General features: G+C 40.9%; 1 protein-coding gene across 1 annotated transcript; it reads right to left on the bottom strand.

The window, feature by feature from the left end:
* Positions 1–5,624: 5,624 nt before the first annotated feature.
* LOC104611801 (myelin-associated oligodendrocyte basic protein) lies at positions 5,625–19,958 on the bottom strand. Its single transcript, XM_010279027.3, has 6 exons — positions 19,029–19,958; positions 18,664–18,766; positions 10,126–10,181; positions 8,660–8,824; positions 5,995–6,108; positions 5,625–5,911 (listed from the first exon to the last, which is right to left on the bottom strand). The coding sequence occupies exons 1-6, from the start codon at positions 19,704–19,706 to the stop codon at positions 5,819–5,821; spliced, it is 1,209 nt and encodes a 402-aa protein (XP_010277329.1). The 5' UTR covers positions 19,707–19,958; the 3' UTR covers positions 5,625–5,818.
* Between the last annotated feature and the right edge of the window lie 1,280 nt (positions 19,959–21,238).

Below are 21,238 nucleotides of genomic sequence, written 5' to 3' on the forward strand. Positions count from 1 at the left end.
GAGAAAGTTCCTAGTGGTGATGGTAGATTACTTCACAAAGTGGATAGAAGTTGAACCTCTGGCAACAGTTACAGCCCGAAACATACAGAACTTCTTCTGGATGAACATAGTATGTCGCTTCGGGCTACCTCGGGTACTGATCTCCGACAACGGCAAGCAGTTCAAGGATATCAAGTTCCAAGAATGGTGCCAAGATATGGGAATTCGTCAGAACTTCACATCGGTCGCACACCCGCAAGCAAACGGTCAGACAGAAGTAATGAACAGAGCCATCCTCCATGAACTGAAAGCACGACTAGACCGAGCTAAAGGGTTGTGGGCGGACGAGCTACCAAGTGTTCTATGGGCTCACCAAACAACGGAAAAAACCGCCACGGGAGAAACCCTCTTTAACCTCACCTATGGCACTAAAGCGGTAATCCCGACGGAGATCGAAATACCTACACTGTGACTAGAAGCATATGACGATCAGACAAACGGAGACGAGTTACGTACCAACCTCGACCTACTGAATGAGGTAAGAGACCTCGCGCACATCCGGACAGCAGCCTACCAGCAAAAAGTAGCTCGATACTACAATGCCAGAGTAAAGAAGCGGAGCTTCCGCGTCGGCGACCTGGTTCTCCGTAAGATCATGGTACCCGAACCCGGCGTGGGCAAACTTGGACCAAAATGGGAAAGGCCCTACAGAGTAAAGAGAGCGCTCGGGGGGGCATACGAGCTCGAAACCTTAGAGGGCAAACAAGTACCCCGAGCGTGGAACATCGTCAACTTAAGGCAATACTACCTATAGACCACCAAGCGAAGTGGACAAAATCGCTATCAGAGCCTAAGGGCTAGGATGTCGAGCTAACAAAGTGGTGACAACGAACTAATAGGGACATCGGCATCTCAGAGACTAAGTATTAACACCAAAACAGGCCACGCGTGTGCGATAACCCAAGCAAGAAATAGATCAGGCATATGGTCAGTCCGGCAAATACGGTCAGTTCGGGAGAAAAAGCAACCAACACTTAACCAAAAGAGATTCCATTTCAAAATAAGGGAGTGTACATTTCGAACAAAAATAAAAAAATAAAAAAATACATATCGAGCTCACAGGCCCAGAGGTGCGTATTCTTCATTAGAAGGCACTACACCCGAAGGTCCTGCCTCGCCCTCGGAATCCGGCTCACCATCAGCGGCGTCGGCCATCTCCTGAGTAATGCGCGAGGTGGATATCGCACTAATATCAAGCTCGGGGTATGTATTCTGGATCATCCACCAACTTAGTTTAAAGCCCTTTCTGTACGAGTCCACCATCAGGTCATTAAAGCGCGGCAAAGCGATGTACTCATCAACAGCCTTCTTCTTGGCGTCCTCAATGCCTTGGGAAAAAATCTGCGTCCTCTCCCTGATATCCTCTTGAAGATATTCAACCTGATGCTGCAATTCCAGCCTTAGGTCCGCCATATGCTTCACCACAACTCCCATGGCCTCAGCATCTCTCTGAGACCTCGCCTGCCTGGCCTGTGCAGCACGAGCAGCCGCCTCAGCAGCTCGGGAAGCCTCCTCGGTAGCACGGAAAGCCTCTTCGGCAGCTCGCGCCTGCCTCGAGCTCCTTTCCACCTGGGCCGCCAAGGCATGAATTGAAGATTTCACCTACCAAAAGGGGAAGAACAAAATGATCAAAGGAACGACAGCAAGAAGGATAAAAGCAAAGAGCCGGACAAGAAATCTAACTTACCACCATGGCATGAGTAGCAGCACGACAAGCTACCTGGTTCAAAGGAAGCTCGGACCATGCCGCGACCTCCTCAGGATAGATGGCCTCCCTACTCTTCTGCAGAGCGTGGTTCGGTGACAACACGCTCCTGAACTCGCCTTGGGCCCCCGAGCCTGAGGGCCTAGCTCGCGTGTAAGCGAACTCAGAGTAAGCAGGAGCCCCCATATAAGTAGCTTCGGCATAAGGAGCCCCTGCCGCCTCATGGACTGGAGGGGCCATCTCGGGCTCCCTAGGCGGATCCATAGACGGGTAGTCTAGTACTTCGGGCTCCGCATCTCGGGGCACCTTGGCACGAGTTCGTTTGGCGACCCGCTTCCTCCTCTTCATGTCGTGAAACAGGTGCCCACCGCGAGTCCTCTCTAAGTCCATCACACCTGCAAAATGAGCTCGGCATCAGGAAAAAGCGAAAGAACAAAGCAAAACAAAAGACAAACCTGAGTAAGAAACCTACCCGAACTCAAACCGGCCTCAATGAGCATGGCCTTCGACAGATAATGATGGCATTTTAGCCCAAGCCATGCCCATTGCCGGAGGCCCTTCGCCGCCTCTTTATCGAGCGTAACACCAGAGTCAGGGGCGGCCATCCCCCACCCGGTTTGAAATGGCCACCCCAATACACTTCGCACCCCGAAGTAGTCCTGCTTCCATGCCGGGACCTTGTTGGGAAGTTCATGTAAAAGCTTAAAACCCGGGCGGGGAGACAGGTAATACGCCCGCCTATGCTCGGGAAGGGGACCCGCTTGCTTCTTAAGCATTAAGATGGAAGAGAAGATCTCCAAGTCTAAAGGAAAGCCCTATTCGCAAAATAGGGAGATTGTCCCCACCAAGTTACGAATGGAGTTCGAGTGAAGCTGGCCGACAGTAACGCCGAAGTGGTTCATGACCTCGACAAGGAGGGGGTGGAAATGCAGTCGCAGCCCCACAGCGAGCTGCTCCCGGAATATCATGATCTCTTCAGGACCGTGTTCCCAAGGAAAGCTACCCGAAGGTATGAAGTAGGCGTACTCCCCAGGCAAGTTGTAATAGGTAATAAGGGATTGGAGCCCCTCAGGCGTCATGGTCGAGGGACCAAACTTGCCTAACGTCCGACCTCGATGAGAGGTGGACGCCAAGCTACCCGAGGAAACTCGGCCTAGGGGTTCGAACTCTTCCTCGAGCTCTACCTCCGATTCGCTAGGACCACCAGGGGATGCAACTCGGTTCGTAGAACCTGCATCCGACCCCCTTGAAGAAGCCTCGGAGTGAGTGCGCGAAGTGGTTATAAAAGGCTCTCTACCCCCCGAGGGCAAGGTATGTGAACTTTGCGCCATCTGGTTTTATCTTGCCTTTGAGAGAATACTAACTTGAGCTTCGGAGTGATCTCGCTAGGTTCCTCCCCGGAGATTCCCCACTTTCTTCTCCGTTTCAGGCCCCCTTGTTGCTCCTGTCAGAGACAAGGTCGTTGACAGGTAGGACCGGCCGAATTGCGCACCATCAGTGCCCATTGGAGAAAAAGCTTGAGTGTCGTTGGCAGCCCTTCACCGGCGATAGTTTGATGTTGAGACCACCAACAAATCTTCTAGTGCTTCCATCCTCCTTCGTTTCGCTACAGCTTCCTTCGATTATCACATGGCTTTTCTTCTCTAGAGTGTTCTCCCCTCCTAGCTTTTCTCCTTCTTTCAGCTCAGAATGCTTCGCCACCACCAACTGAGATTTTTCGATATTTGGCTCCATACATAATCCTTCCCGGGTAGGTTCCTTTTCCACCAGTTTGGCATCAGCCCTCTTCTTGTTTAGGAAACAACCCTCATCCTTATCTTCCTCAGCCATTAACCAGGGACCATAGCCAGTGGGTCCTCTGTAGTCTTTCATTAGATTCATACCCAGTTGATGTGATATTTCATGTACTACTTTCTGCTAGTCTTCTTTATTTTCACAGTATTTTTCACTATGTCCAAGCCGTCCACAGCTAAAGCAAAAAATGGGGAGTTTTTCATATTTGAATGCAAACCATTCCTCCTTTTCACCATCCAATAGGCCCTAAGCCCCCCTTTGCTAGAGGTTCACTAACATCCACTCGCATCCAAACACAAAAACTTTGCTTCCCTTCCAACCAATTTCTTCCTCTTCTCCTTAGCGCCATCTCACCTTCCTTGATCCATAGGGCGTCTCCTTCTACCAATTCAACTTTATAATCCTCCGCAGTCCACCACCACATCCTGTGTATCTATTGTAAAACCCCTTCGATATTGAGTGGTTTATTAGACAAAATTTTCCCATATAGTTTACAAGTAGCTAGATTTTGCAGCGATTCAGATTTCCTCAAGATGTTCATCTTCTTAGTCTTTCCTTCTCCATCTATGAAGAATATGGATCTCTGGTCTTAGATGTTAACACTGTCGGCTCTCCTCTCGCACTCCCACTCCCTAACCAACCATTGCACTCCCACTAGGTTTTCTTAGCCACTAACATGATACATGACATAGTCTAGGCAGATCTATTTAGGCCAAAATTTCATAACTTGGGATTTGGAATTTGTATCATTTATTTCACATGAAATTTCAGAATATTATTAAAAAGTAACATAAACAAATGTACTATACACCACTAGAATTATTAATAGTATAATTAAAATTTATCAAAAAATCACCTGAAACCATAAATAAATATTCATCACAAAGGGTGACAGTGACAATTTAAAACCTTGGCTGTGAATTATACACCTTATTTTATTATATAATATAAAAATAAATAATAAAAAAGACAAATACTCTTTAATCATTCACATCAATTTTGAATTTTCATTTGGTTATAAGCACGCTCTGTAAGATTGTTAAGGTTGTGTAATTTGTGTTTGGTAGAATTGTTGCTTTTAACTGAAACGTTTTCAGTTGATCCATACAAATTGATGAAAAATGTGTCATGACATCATACATTCAGACTCATTTCAACTAGAAAATGCAAACAGCAATTTGTATTCAACCCCAAAACATTATGCTCGGTTTGAAAGGAATACAAATAACTATGTAGAAGGTAAAATTTTGTATTTTTTCTGTATTTGTATGTACCGCACATATTTGTATGCGTAATTGCGTACTCTTTCCAAACTGAGCCTTCGATAAAAAAACAATAAAATCTGGCACAAATTAGGGGAAACCTACATCTTGGTATGGCTGTAATCAGGTCAGGTTCAGATGGGACCCAGTAACACCCAGATCTTGGATTCAAACCTTCATGGATTTGGATTTTACCAGAGTCCACGCTATATTTCATTAAGATGAACTATTTCTTAAGAATAATTACTTTTAACTTACATATAACTACATGAATAAATATGTTCAGACGGGGTTAAATCCACATGCAATATGATTACTAACCAGACCCAAAATGAAGATTAGAGACTGGAACCATGATACCTTAAAACAATAATCAGCGTTACCACTTCTGCCCAACCAAGTTCCCCTACCTGCCTACCATATGAAACCGCAAATAATTACCAAACAAGCTTCAAGTGATCCGCTCATTACTACGTTCCAGTGTAGCAACAACTCAAGAACACTTTAATCAATTTACAGGGTGCGAAATGAAACGAGCCTTCTTAAGTTCTTATAGCTCCAGTGAGAGTGATTTTAACACTGCAAATAGGCTGCAACCCTGCAAAGACAACAATCAACAAAACCAACAGAAGACATGTAGTGTTACACTAAACCATTGGATCTGACCTCTCTATAAAAGCTAATTAATTCCTGCAGCTGCAAATTGCTAGTTCTTGAGCTGCTGGTACTGGGTGGTCATATCGTTCCTGCAAGCAGGTAGCATACGTAACTGGCATTGGATATCAAGCTAGAAGATTGATCTCCAGAGGAAAGACAGGTGGCGAGGCACTAGAAATTAGCCCTTGTTTTTTTATTTTGATAGAATGCATCCTTGATAATTTTAGATATCCTGTACAACAGCTTGGTCGTGTAATTAATCATATATGGAAATAATTTGTCTAATTTTATAGACATCTACTTTCTAAATATACCAGTCAGATCCTACATCAGTTCTTATTTTTAAACCAGTTCTTCAATGTTACAGGGGCCTCAAAAGTGGATAATCTTCAAGCAGTTCCCTCTCTGATAATGTATCATTTTCGTTCTGAGGAGTCCATAATACCTCAACTGCCTGCATAGAAATCGAAATAAGTTTCAGAAAAGGCCTAGAAAAAGCATGATGTTTATAATTTACATAATTAATTATAATATTACCAGAGTTTTGCGGGAGGGGATAGAACCCAGCTTTTGTAAGGCCTCCTTTAAGTCTGCACTCCCATTGATGGCAGGTAATTTGTGTACTCCTTCAGCTGCAACCAAGATTGTAATCTGAAAAGGAAAAGAGGTGTATTAAGGAACAATTTCAATTGCAAAGTTAAGATCTTACTAAATCAACAAAGAAAGGGAGATTCACAGCATGCTACTTTCTGGTGCAATTATGTTAGATCCTCCTTTTCCCTTTTTCTTTTGGTAGAGGGGAGGATAGAGGAGTATTTCCCTTGTCTTGTGTTGGTATCATGTTCATAACATCACATTAAATCATCCCTGTCAGATGCTTCCAATCCATTTAATGAAAACAGCTAAAGTTTCCAGTCGAAGTTTTGGCAGCAAGAGACAAGATTACAAATTACTAACTTTTATCCTTGTTTGTCAATATGAACCCAGCACCAAAAGAGGAGCATAAATGTTTTTAAATTTCCCTTTTCAACTTTTTAGATTTTAGTCTTCCCTTTCACTTTTTTTTATCTTAACAAGTTCATAAAAATGCTAATCACCACCATTTTCTTATATATATATATATATATATATATATATATATATATATATATATATATCTTTTGAAGGGCTACACAACAGGGGGTAGCCCAGCCCCCAACCCAGGTGCAGGCGGGATTCAATCCCAAGTCTCTGCTATGACCAGCAGGAGACCTTACCAACTAGCTGGTTGGCACCTTGCCTAATTACCACCATTTTCTAGCTTCCATAATCCACATAAACCACAAAAAAAGTAGAGACCAACTTTGTCCATGCAGATCAAAATCATTTGTCTTTATCCAAACAAATTTAGAAGTTACAGTTAACTACATAACAATGTTTTAAAACGCGGAGGCATTGACGCGAGGCATTCTACTACATAGAGGCGTGAGGCATAGTTCAGAACATAAGAGGCGTAAGCCTCCCAAACACGATATAAGCCTCCTTAAGAGGGGGGGATGAGGAAGAAAGAGGATGGGGAAGAAGAAGAGGAAGGAGGATCTCATTTTTCTTCATTTTTAATAAAAATCTTTTATATTAAGAAGAATGAAGATGCATAGCACTAGTTGAAAGGGTGTCTTTTCCCTTATCTTTTCTTCCTTACCTTTTCTTTTTCTGTTTTTTTCTTCTCTTTCTTTTTCTTTCCCTTCCCTTTCTTTTCCTTTCCTTTCTTTTTATTCTTTTTCTTTGTTCTTTTTACACGAGGTGTACACCTCTAGCACACCTCATGAAAAAGCATATGAAGCGTATGCCTTAGAGGTGTCAGCGCCTCTGGCCTATGCCTCGGCATTTTGGGGGTGCCTCACCTGGAGGCGTGCCTCCCACGCCTTTTAAAACACTGCCACATAATTGAAGCTTCCCCATCCAAAAATTAAAAAAAAAAAAAAGCATTTGCATCACATTAATCATTTCCCATTACTGGAACCTAAATAATCAAATCCTTCTACCTTAAGAGTGCTTATGGCTATTAGCAAACCAGTTAAATACGATCTCTATAAACTTGCAAAAGGTTACATGGCAACCAAAGCAATCCCCTAGAAGGCAAAGCTACTTCTCTCCCCCATATGGACTTATATATACACGTTGAGTAAGTAACTCAGAATTGCCACAAAAGATAAATAGTAAATACATTATTTATTATATGCAAAACCCATGAAAGAAATTTCGCATTTTAGGTAATAAAACAAGTATTAACCCTGGTCATGTCACTCAAAAAACATCCAGATGACCAAATCAAGCAGAAAGTTTCAAAAGATTAAATATGATCAATAGTGATATACCTAATCATCAAAACAAATGATATATATAAATAATTGGGTGAAGATTTTAAGCCTTTTTAGGTCATTCTCCACTGATGATATTATTAAGAATTGGGGAATGATAGCAACCTCTTCCATTACCAGAGTGCCTGTTCAACCTAGTTGAGAACCCCCTACAGACATGCAGATTAAGCTCAACTTTGATGGTTGCAGTAGAGGCAATCCCAGACCTTCCGGTATGGGAGGAGTTTTCAGAATTGCTGATGGGATCATGGGAGCATCCTTGGTCTTCTTTTCTGGTCCAGCTGATCATGGAGGTGGAATGGGTTAGGAAAGCAGAGAGGAGCCCTTGCAGTACAGACACATTCTGAGAGAGAATGTTGAGCTCAAATGAAAGAGTGGTAGCTGTTCAATGGATTTACAGATCTGCAAATGGGTTGGCAGATGGCTTGGCTAGACAAGGGGTGGAAAGAGAAAATCTATTCTGGGGAGATCGACTGTTTCCTGATATGTAATACCTCCTACTATAAGGTGTGACTTGTAATTACTGTTTGGAGGGATGGCCTTTCTTTATTTCTCTCTAGTTCTTTTGGGCCATGGTTATCTCAATATCTGGAATGACTGATATGTTGTACTCTTTTCAGTTTATTTAATAAATTACATCATTATTCATCAAAAAAATACCAATATATATAAAAGAGAGAGAATACAAAAGCATGTAAAATAAGTAACCAAAAATAACAAAAAAAAAAAAAACTGGCAGTCGATCATCATTAGTAAACCAGTTTCTCATCATCCAACAACCCATTGATTTACCAGAACTAAAATATTAATCTGGGAACCGGCCATGTAAGAGATGATCTTACCACTATGTACTCGTTGCTGAATCCATTGGCCCTCTGGGTGGTTGTGCTTTGCCTTCTAATGTTGTTGACATTAACAAGGGTCTCCTCATCAAATTTCCCCCTCTCTTCAATGGAAAGTTGATTGAACCGTTTCTCCCCATCCTCCATGCTTCGCTTCACATCCACCTGCAAAGGAAGATACAAATACTTTTTATGGCTTTTAAGATCTAATAAAGAAATTTTGAATGCAAGTGCAAACTGAAAAAGGCCTAACATTAGATTCTGCACAGCACCTTTTATGGTAAAAACTGCAATAATCTTGTTGGGCAAGGTAAAACCAATACAAAAGTTTGGGCTAAACAAAAATGATCACTAAAAAGTCAAGCTACCAACCAAAAGGTTAAGGGTCCTCCTATAATCTTGTAAAAAGGCAAGACACGTATGAATTACCTAAGTCAATAACACTACAAACTATAAACATTCAAGGGTCTTTAGTTAAATCAGGAACTCCTTGCTTCTTCACTTTACAGTCATATACGACATCTCATTGCTCCTTATTTTCCAAGCTAGACAGAGAAAGAAACAAGAATTCTATGGTAATTTAGATACTGAAAATTCAGTTTTTTATTGAAAAAGGTAAATTTTTGTATTAAAGATAAAGCAAAATGATTACATCAAGTGCCCATGTACACCAAGCCACTGTACACTGGGATTGTACATAAAGTATGAGTCAGAATATTTTCAAATTTCAACATGAAACAAAAATGTCCTTGTCAAAATATCTGTTGCAGGACATTTCCCTGGAAACTTTGGGATAGTCAGCCACAAACACAACATGCCTTTAATTCTTTTTTGCAGCCCTGCCTGTGCATTTGATTTGTTCTTAAATACAGGAATTTCTCTAAGACCAAACACACCAGAATATGGCAAAAGGTGTTAATCCCCGTACAGCCTTTTGTTTTCCTTGCTTAAACTTTCCAGGTCCCATCCTTGAAGAAAAAAGTTAAAGAATCTGAAAAGCAACCTCTCCATCCAAAGGTATCTAGGGCTGCTTTCCATAAGTTAGTTTGTAGATAAGATTGCAGAAATAGATGATTTGCCATCTCAACCTCAGCCAAAAAGAGGGTACAGTTGATACTTGATGCTATCCTACCATTCCCCTACTCAACAGTCTATCTACTTTTAGGTGTTTCTCTAGACCCGAAGTCCACACTAAAAATGCCACTTTAAGCGGTGTTACTGGGTGCCATATTTGAAGCTTGGGAAGTCATTTGAGGATTGAGGATCCAATTTCTTGAAGAAATTAGAAATATTTGACAGAGAAAGAATCTGACCTATCACAAGCTAAGTTCCTCTCTCTTTGAAATTAAACTTTTCAAACACCAATGCCAAAGAAAGGAAAAGTAAAACCATCTTCCATATCTGGATAAACAAGCATATTAAGTAGTGCTCAACAGCAAGATTCAATGAGGTCATATTAAACTTACAGATGAATAACCGGAGATGCAACAATCTGGATGCCGAAGCAAGGCTAACGTGGTTTCTGCAACCATAACCAGAAATAGGAGACTTCAATGTAAGAAAACCTTTATGTTTCATTAACCAGTAACCAACATCATAGACAATCAGACTCCACAATAAACAAGAATATCGGAACAAAAGCACAACATCATAAGCATAACTCAAAGTTTTCTGTGACATGAGATGTATTTTGTCAGGAAGAAAAGATAATTCTTGAAACTTCAATGTAAAGAGGGTCGGGGGAGAGAGGAAGAGACATCGATACAAGCAACATTCAGCGGCATGACTAAACTTTAGACAAGAACTTGACTAATGCAAACTTGTGAAATGTCTTGCTGTCTATGAAGAATAACCCAAATCGATGTCCTTTGTACTACCACATCTTCTAAATGTATTGCCATAACTCATAAGCCACTGTAATTATGGTCAAAACAAAATCTGTTGAATTTCCATTTGGACCTTTCGTCCATCAATTTTTACAAGGATTCAGTACTCAAGATAATCTGGAAGCTCCTCTTTGAAATGATAATGCCAAACTATCAACATAGCTCATTTGTCCTTATGTTGATCGCTAGAGGCCTTTTTAATCTTCTTTTTCCCTATTTATCTTTATTTGTTTTGTAATTTATTTGTGTATAATATGGACTTACCATTGCTTTGTTTGCTATTGATAGGAAGTCTCAGGTTGCTATGATTCAGTATATATATGACGGAGACATGGAATTCCCCACCACAAATCTATTTAAGAGGATTCACCGATTCACTCCTTGTATAAAACCCAAGGACTCATAGAATGCTAAAAAAAAGAACCACTAACTGCATTTAAGGAAACAAAAAGAACAGTTCAATTTAAAGAGGGGCAAAATCCTCTTTGGAAAGAAATTTCACCATGCCCCAACCAACTTCCTCCCAAGGAAACCCCTAAAAGAAGCTGTTGCAAAAAGAAAAGAAAATAGATATTATTGAGAAAATTAATAAACCGGCTAAAGAGGTCTCCAGGAATGGAATGTGGCCGGAGGAAAGGAAGAAAGACTTGCAGGGAACTGTATCAGATACAACTCAGAAGGTTGACCAACAACTACCTCAGTTGGAATGCACATGCCAAGACCTGCAATAATTGCCAGACATCCATGTGGCTTCCAACAAGGAACGGGTGCCTCAAAAACAGAAATCCTTTATTGTTCTGAATCCGGGGACTGATGAAGGTGACTCGAGGCTGGCTTTGAAGAATCTTATTAAAGATTGCTTAATAGAGTTAGGTGTGGGGCCTAACCAGGGTCCAGATGTCACTAAAACACCTTCTCCAAGGAAAACCTTCCCAGAAGATGAGGCTAAAAACTTATCCGATCGAGGCTCCATTTATGTCCAAAAACCTCATAAGATGGGCAGGCGGATCGGGGCTCCTAACCCAAGCCCGGGTGTGTCATGTCAAATGGCAAGCATGTCGCATGAGGTGGGCCTCGAAGGAAAAAGGGATGGGCCGTACATTTTGGATGGACCAAACTGGGTTACTCAACCCAACACTCTGCCAGATGAACCAGCAGTTGTTCCAAGGAAGGAGATCGTTTTGGAGTCAATGTTAATGCCTAGGACATCGACACCTAAAGCAAGAAGGGGCAAAACAGAGTTGGAGGATTGCATAGGGCGAGGGGAGAGCCCGTTGAATCATTCGGAAAAGGACTCAGGATCTATGCCAAAGGGAACCGGAGGGGAGTGATCAGAGGAGAGGGAGAGAAGTGAGCAGAGAGAGGAGAGCGTTTCTACATTGGAGAAAAACAGATGAGTAGAGTATTCTTCTATCTGGGTAATGTCGAAGTTATTGGGTTTGGGTAAGTTCTTGGGTGTATTGATAAGGTCTGGAACTCGAAACCATAGAGTTCCAGGAGGGGATAGAACGTAGGAGGAGGTCAGGGAAAGAAGAGTAAGATGACTCATTGTCTCTCATGGGGGTTGGTCGAAGGAGGAAGAAGAGGAAAGGAAGGGATGAGGCAGTAAGAGTTTTTTTCTTTGTTCTAAAATTAAATGGATTGTAAGTTTCTTTCATGGAATGTGAGAGGGTTAGGGTCGGGTCGAAGGAAAGTGGTGGTGAGTGAGGCCCTGAAAAGATGGAAAGCAGGGGTGGTGCTTATTCAAGAATCAAAATTTGAAAGAATTAGTGTGCAAATTGTTCGAAGTGTATGGGGGGAGGGGCAAGTGAGATGAGTGGGTAAGCCTGCAATGGGGAGTGCTGGAGGAATTCTTACAATGTGGGATTCCCTCAAGTTTACAAAGATCTCTCATAAAGTGGGAGAATTCTCAGTTACAGTAATCCTGGAATTGCAAGGGGGTGTTTGCTGCCAAGTTAAGAACGTCTACAGCACTGATAGGGAAAGACATCTTTTCTGGGAGGAGATGGTTGAGATGAGGGGTAATTCGATATTGCCATGGATAATTGGGGGTAACTTCAAGTATACTTGGTAATTGGTATAATAATCAGGAAGACCCAATCCTGGTGAAGCTGGATAGGTTCTTGGTTTCAGCTGATTGGGAAGATAGTTTTCCAGGCATTAAGCAAGAAGCTCTACCGCAGCCAATTTCAGACCATTGCCCTATTCAGTTGGTCGTGGGTAGACAAATCAAGAAACCTGCACCGTTCAGACTTGACAATAGCTGGCTTGAAGAGGAGGAGCTGAAGACTCTAATTGCAGAAAAATGGGATGATATCCAGGTGGAGGGCACGACACAAGTTATTATGTGCTGGCTAAGAAATTAGGGGCAATCAAGTCTGTCATAAGAAATTGGAAGAAAGGTAAAGCTTCTTCAACCAAGCAAAAGAAGTTGGAGTGCCTGGAGCTGATTAAGGAACTGGACAGATTAGAAGAACAAAGACAACTATCTAAAGAGGAGAGAAGAAATAGAGAGGAGGCGAGGATCAACTTTGAAAAACTAGCATACAAAGATGAAATTAGTTGGCATCAGAAGGCAAAAGTGAAATGGTTGAAGGCAGGAGATAAGAACCCAAATTCTTTCATAAGATGGCAAATGCACGCTTCAGAATTAATAATATTGACAGGCTGGAATGTGATGGTAGGATTGGGGAGCAACCAACTAAGATTCAGGCCATCACTACAAACTTCTATAAATCTCTGTTCTTGGAGCCGTGGAAGAACCGTCCTCTGCCTAAAGGTGTGCATTTTAAATCTTCAAGTGAATCACAAAAGGAGGATCTGGTTAAACCTTTCTCAGAAGAAGAAATTTGGGCTGCAGTTCAGAAAATAGAGTTGGATAAATCTCCGGGTCATGATGGCTTAAGCAGTCTATTCTATAAGAAGTGCTGGATTGTTATCAAAAACGATATTCTAAAGGCATTTCAAGATTTTCATGCTTCTGCCTCTTTGGTTAGAAGCTTGAACGCCACATTCATTACCTTAATCCCAAAAGTAGGAGTAACAAATATCAAAGATTTAAGGCCGATAAGCCTGCTGAATAGCTTTTACAAACTCCTTGCATAAGTGCTGGCCGAGAGATTAAATAAGCAGTTAGGAAGTGTAATTTCAGATAATCAATGTGCTTTTATTGGAGGAAGGCAAATCCTGGACAGTGCTCTTATTGATAATTATGTGATCGACTCAATGATAAGGGCGGGAAAACCAGGAATCCTTTGTAAAGTGGACCTTGAAAAAGCTTATGATCATGTTAACTGGAGATGCCTAAATTTTATTTTGGAAAAGATGAACTTCAGTCAGAAATGGAGAAATTGGAAGAATGTATGCTTCTCATCACCAAAATTTCCAGTTATAATTAATGGAAACTCATCTGGCTTCTTTAAAAGCTCCAGAGGCATTCGCCAAGGAGACCCCCTGTCTCCTTTACTCTTCCTATGTGTAACAGAGGTTCTAACCCAATCCATCATCAATCGGGCAGGACAGGCGTCACGGGCGGACCTCTGGGAGGGTTTTGAAACAACTCCAGGGGGTGAAAAGGTCAATGTGCTTCATTTCGCGGATGATACACTGTGCTTCATAGATGCTTCTTTCCCCCAAATAGAGACTCTTGTGGGAATCTTTGCTTGGTTTGAAGTAGTAACAGGTCTAAAATTATTTATCAAAAAAAAAACAGGTCTAAAATTGAATCTTGGAAAATCATCCCTGATTCCAGTGGGAAATGTGGTGGATCTTGCCATGTGGGCCGGAATGTCAGTTGTAAAATGGATAAGCTCCCCACCACCTATCGTGGCCTTCCATTGGGTTAAATGTTCTTCTTCAACAATTTGGGAACCAGTATTAGAAAGACTAGAAAAGAAACTTGCCTAGTGGAAAGCAAAGCATCTATCAAAAGGTGGAAGGGTTAACATTGATCAAAAGTACTCTGGAAAATCTGCCTACCTACAACCTGTCTCTCTTCCCTATTCCTAGTTCAATAGCTAAGAGAATAGAAAGGCTGCAAAGGGACTTCTTGTGGAGAGGGTGGGAAGAAAGATGAAAAAAAGATACATGTGATTGCTTGGGATCAGATCAGCAGTCCAAGGTTTTCAGGTGGTTTAGGCTTGAAAAGAATAAAAAGTTTCAATACTGCTTTATTGGGAAAGTGAATCTGGAGATTTGGAGTAGAAGAAAATGGTTCGTGGAGAAAGCTCATTGCATCTAAATATGGTCTGCAGCCAGGGGAATGGATAACTGACAAGTTGCCTTCTTATGGATGTTCCTTGTGGAAAGCTATAATGAGGACTCTTCCTCATGTCCTAAAAGGAGTATGCTCCAAAGTAGGTGTTGGAGAAAGAATTTGGTTTTGGAAGGACAGATGGCTCGATGAGACATCTTTGGAAGATAAATTTCCTCGTCATTTCTCTGCAGCTGTTGATAAAGAGGCAAGGTTGGCTGATTCTTTTGAAATTATCCATGGGAAAGTGGTACGGAAACCTAAATTCAGAAGGGATTTCCCTGATTGGGAAGTTGAGGAGGTTGTAAATCTGTTGAACTGCCTCAGTACATTTTCTTTCCATCCCCATTCAGCTGACAAATGGGTCTAGATTTGGTCTGCTGATGGAAAATTCACAGTGAGATCTTTGGTTGATAAAATGAATGTTAGAAGAACTACTGATTTCCCTCATAAACAGATCTGGATTCCCCAAGTTCCACCCAAAGTCAACTTCTTGATATTGGCCTCGGCATTAAGGAAATGCCTAACAAAAAGCAATCTGGCAAAAAGAGGTTTGAGTTTAAATGATATTTGGTGTGGAATCTGTGGCCTTGAAGAAGAATCTATGGAGCATCTCTGTATGCATTGCACAATTGTCTGGAGAATCTGGTCTCATTTTTTCAATGCTGTTGGTATTAATTGGGTAATGCCAGGTACATTGAAGAGTCTGCTACATGGCTGGTACCTGCCGGGTTTATCAAAGAAAGGAAAATACATTTGGAATGCCATCCCAGCTGCAGTGGTCAGCTCTATATAGTCTGAGAGAACTGACAGAATATTCAGAAATGAGAGAAAAGAGCCAGAGGTGTTGATCTAGTGTATTGTAGCCAAACTTGCATCGTGGCTTTCTGTTACCCCTGTGTATTGTAACCAGAACATGTTTATGATGCTTAATACTGTCAATCTATGGGAGCTTTGACCAGTCCCTTCGGGGCTTTTTGTATCAAGAGCTTTCCTTTTATTGTATGTTTCCTTCATCATCAATAAATTTACCTTACCTTTTTTTCAAAAAAAAAAAGTTATAAATTTAGTTCATGAACTAATTTATAATAAAACAAATATTGAGAATCTAATTGTTATTGAGTTCTAAGAAAAGAAATGACTGTACCAAGATCACAGAGGTCAAAGTTGCAGAATGTTGTAGACCAGAAATTGACTCAAACCCATTATCCTAAGTTGGTTTAATTGGTGAAACTCTTCTGAGAGCAACAAACCAGCAACTATAGCCAACAAAACAAATTGATTTTACAATCATACATGTGAACCTAGTGCACAGAATGGTTATGAGTTGGTTTAATTGGTGAAACTCTTCTGAGAGCAACAAACCAGCAATATAGCCAACAGAACAAATTGATTTTACAATCATACATGTGAACCTAGTGCACAGAAAGGTTATGAGTTGAAAATTAACCATGCCAGTTTCATATTTAGGCTTGAAACCTTCCTGATTCATTAATATTCCATGCATATCATAGAGTATCAATTCATGGATTGTATGGATAAATTATAAGGTTTGATTTGCTTGACTCTATATACCAAAAAAATTGCTTCATAGTTCAATTATTTTTCACTGGTTTAAAGCATTCTAAATCTAACTATGAAATCAGCTAAATCTTAAGAAAGAAAAAAAGAAAAATTAAAGGGAAAAAATATATTTTGAACTGAACCGTTAATTGTTTTCCAATATTTAGTAATGAGCAAATCACACATCTTTCACTAAGATTTTTTTTCTTTTTGATGGGTTTCCTTTCACTAAGATTTCTTACAACTACAAGAACACAGCATGGCAGCAAAGAAACCTTGGATTTTCATAGGTGTTGGATAAGAAGCCAGAGGAACAGTTGTCGGCCACATGTTCAAGAGACAGAAGACTTTTTATTGACACTATGGACTCCAATATGGAGAAAGCTTGTTTATCCCCATTTGACTTTAATGCTAAGGAGCTTCATCTCCCCAAATCTATCATTCATCAAATGCCATTGAAAGGAGCAAAGGTGAGTAGTTGGGGTCATGAAAACCTTCTCATCATAAAGCAATCAACCACCTAGCACTTTCAAAGAATCATTTTAGTTTTTTTTTTCGTTATTAAAGCATTATTTTAGCTAGTGCATAGAAAAGCAAACCAGATGAAGCCAGGATGATGAGAGAGCACATTTACTAATCTCATGTCCCTTTGTGTTCTTTATTTGGTCTTGGTTCTCTTCTCTCTTTGGCTACAGGTGGACTCCCTCCTCAAGCGTGGTGAACCTCTTTGATCCAACTTTTTACAGGCAACCAACGGTTCGTGGAAGGATTATGTGGAGAGCCACTAGAGCTATTGTATTGTGGTCAGTGTGGGAGGAAAGAAACAATAGGATCTTTAAAGGCGGATGTAGATCCAAGGAAGAGGTTGTGGAAGGAATAACTACTAAGGTTATCCATTGGTTGAAATCCTGTGATCTTTTTAAGGATTTCTCAGTTGAAGACATTTATAGAAGTTGGGGTATTGTGGCATCTACTACTACTTCCAAAGCTATAATACAGGAAGTTTGGTCCCCAACAGCACAACAAAGGGTGAAACTGAACTTTGATGGAAGCTCTATAAGTAATCCAGGCCCATTTGGTATAAGAAGTATTCTCAGAGATAATGAAGGCAAGATAATGGTTTTGTTTTCAGGTCCAATAGGAGTTGGAGATTCCTTAAGAGCGGAAATCTTGGCACTACATCAAGGTGTAAAACTGGCCAAACAGTTGGGGCTACAGCAGATTGAGATAGAGGGAGACTCCAAGTTGGTAATTGGGTGGATGCAATCAGGGAAGCTGGGAATTTGGTAATATAGACAGCTGATAAGGGAAATTCTTAGCATAACAAGGGAGGTGGGTGTTTGGTTCAAGTGGGTAAGGAGATCAGCAAATGGTTTTGCTGATGCCCTAGCAAAACAAGGAACTGCAAGGGAGAGTCTTTTTTGGGCAGTGCTGTAATGTTTGATGTTTATTGGATCAACCACTTCTAATAAGGGTTGAATTCTGTATTTCAGGTTAATTTATCTCTAATGAAAGTTATCATTTCTGATAAAAAAAAATGATGAGAGAGCTCATTTTTTAGGTTTTTCCCATGCATTGTAATTGTTGATCAAGAATGATTCTTCTCTACCTCTGTACTTCTAAGTTTCTTACTCCCTTCATAATAAAACATCCACAGTTATCAAAGGAAAGGAGATGCACATCAGTAACTATGAAAAAAATGAGAAAAAGTGAAGCCCTAATCAACTGCCAAACAGTAAAAAAAAAAAAAGACAACAACAACAACAATGACCCAAACGGATGAGAATGATAATCAAAATGGTATCCCAAGCAAGGGTGGAGGGATAAAGGCAATATGGTGATAGTAACTGTAAAGGACATAGACACCCTGATGTGAAATCAGCTATGACATCTCAATACTTGGCATTGGCAATGTACTAGTTTGGGAAGTTGCATTAGATGGAGCTTCAGTTTCATTAGTCGTTAAGAATGAGATCTAACTCCTTGAGCTTTATATACTTCTACATAATAAGGTAGCAAAGACATCAGAAAGATTTTCACTTTATTAATTTATTAAAGGTAAATGTTCAACTTAGCATTTTAGCCCAACATTAGTTTTATACATAGACACGCACGTAGAGAGAAGAAGCTTAAGATAATTAATGTTGCAAGATTATTTTGCTCCAAACTCTAAAATATGAATACTTAGTTAAAAAAATCATTAACTTCAATTAACAAAAGGTGACAATCAAAAAATGCAAGTCACGGAAGCAAAACAAAATTGAAAGATTCAAACAAGAAAAACACATAATTAGTAGCTTCACCTGTCAATACATAACTCAAACCCTCCGAGGTAGACGTGTCTGCATTTTGGGCAATCCGATCAAGATCTCTTTGAAGTGACCTTGCCATGCCCAGTAACCCAACCTAATGATAATAAATTATCGTTAGCACCAAACAGGTAGAGAGTGAAAGTGAAAGTGAAAAGAGAAACCAAAACCATAACTCTGAAGCTTAAGAAAAATTGGCATATTAATTTAGGAACAAAAAATCTTCTAACCTCTCTGATCTCTACCTTCAAGTAATGAACTAAGGAACTTAAGTGTACAATTTTGAAAGCAAAAGCTCTTGTTTTAACTAAGCGCCAATCAACAATTTAACACTTCAATTATTCTATTAATTATTATACCTGAAGCTTGAGAACACTTGTCTTCTGTGTATCCGTGAGAACGCTTCCCTCTGACCTATCCGAAAGGAAACCCGACACCAAAATGAATGCTGCAAAACCCGCCATAATCAACAAGAAACTCGATCCCGCACCCACGCCCACTCCAAACGCCGGGCCTACATAAAACCCGCCGCCACCGCTAAATCCAAACGGGGACGGTGCGTAATACGGCATCGAATACGAAAAACTAGGGCTCGCTGTCCGAGACGAATAGCTCCTCGACGAATACGACGACGATGAATGCGATGAGAACGCCCGTCCACCCATCCTTCCCCCTGAAGCCGCTAACGCCGAATGAGGATCGTATGTAAGCAGAAAACCTAATAAAACAGCAGCAATTGCCGGTTTCTGCAACGTCTTTAGGGCCTTCAATATTGCCTCTACCACTCCTTCGAACAGATTCCGATTTCTCTCGTTATCCGCGGACCCTGTGGTGCATTTCTTCGAGTCCAAGAAACATCTTGCGCTAAATCTAGAGGTTCTGCCAAATCTGGCGGTACTGATAAGATGCTTGCTATTCTTCGTCGACCGAAGAGGAATCTGTGATGGGAATCCCTGCAACAATGGATTCCATTTTAGAGACGGCAGCTTCGAATCTCGGACTAATGAAATCGCTTCGAGTAGCGAAGCGGTCGCCATGGAGTCGTTTGGTTCTCAGCTCGACGATTGATCTTACGAGAAATTAAAATCTGGTTCTATTTGGGCATCGGATATTTGTGTGCGTCGTCTGGTGCCTTCGAGTTGCAGAGGATTGGCTCTGAATCAGGAGAATAAAATCTGGTTATGGCCCAATGGATTCGAATATGGTGGGCAGATTGCCAAGTTAGAACCGCGCAGCCGGCGAAAATTTTGAACCTCATCTGTAATCCCCCTGGGGCCCATCCATCCATGACGACATGAGATTTTTAAAAGGGCTAGTTATTTAACCCGGTTTTCAAGAAAAACAAAAGGGTAAATTATAAAAAACCCCCGTAATATGCGGTCTGTCACAAAAGCCCCCTGTAGTTTGTTTTGCGACAAAGTTCCCTTGTACTATAATCGTGAGATGAAAAAATTACTGTTCATCTTTCTCGAGTTCACGATACACGAACAGCAACGCGGAAAAATACACATACACGAATAGCAACGGCGATAATCCCTTTTACTTCACATTCCTTCATATTTCTCTTTCTCTCTCCCCCGATCTTTCTTCTTCCCCTTTCCCTTTCTCTCCTCCGCTTTCTTCTTCCCGCTTTCCCTTATTTTTCTGTTCCTCTCGGCCATAGCCACCTCCTCCTCTCGCTTCTTCTCTCTGTCTGTTCCTTCTTCTTCCTCATTCTTTTTTTTCTTCATTTTCTTCCTCCCCTTGTTCTTGCCCGTGACATTAGTCATCGACTACCCCTGAGAAGCGGGGAAGTTTACGTTAAGTGGCATTCTATGTAAATAGTAACAGAAACCAACAATAGAGTTTCTTCTTCTTCTGAGTTCTGACTCTGAGTCCGCGTGTACTATAATATAGTCTCAAAGAAAAAAGGCCAGCAGTTTTGTTTTGTCTACTTATTTTCTTTCTTCCCACCTCTTGCCGTAGAATCCAAGTTCAAAAGAAAAGACCGAACCTTCCCCTCTCGACTCTCGAGTCTCGACTACTGCAAATGACTTCCTTCTCCTCTCTCCTCTCTCACCCGACGGATGCGAAGGTAACTGCACTCTGCTCTCTGCAATTTGTACAACTAGTTGTTCGACTTCCAGATCTTCAATGGCATTATTTTTTGAGTAGAAATTTGCAATACTTGGAGCTACATTTGTTGTTTTTTGGTTTCTTTTTCGATTCATTCTCCTCCTCGTTAGTTAACTACTTAACAAAAGCGATTTGAGTTTAGTATTGCTGAATTGTTAGTATGGTGCATTTGGATCTGCGTTTTGACCTTTGCCTGTTATTTTTGCCGTACTTGTTGAGTCTACATTTTTGTTTTCAAGATTTCTTCGTTTTGTGGAGCTGGAGTAGCTTGAAGGATTTTGTGGAACAAGTGGTTTCAAAACTGCTTCGTTATCAGTCGATTTTATTTTTACCGATTAAAACTATTTTATTTTATTTTTCCTTTTGTTAGTTTCTGATGGTTTGTTTTATAAGTGGGCTTTCTTCTAGGTCAACTCAACCTAGAAAGATATCTTACTTGAGTAAATATAAGTGA

The sequence above is a fragment of the Nelumbo nucifera genome, chromosome 4 (genome assembly GCF_055504915.1).
Source record: "Nelumbo nucifera cultivar China Antique chromosome 4, China Antique-T2T, whole genome shotgun sequence".
Taxonomy (NCBI): domain Eukaryota; kingdom Viridiplantae; phylum Streptophyta; class Magnoliopsida; order Proteales; family Nelumbonaceae; genus Nelumbo; species Nelumbo nucifera.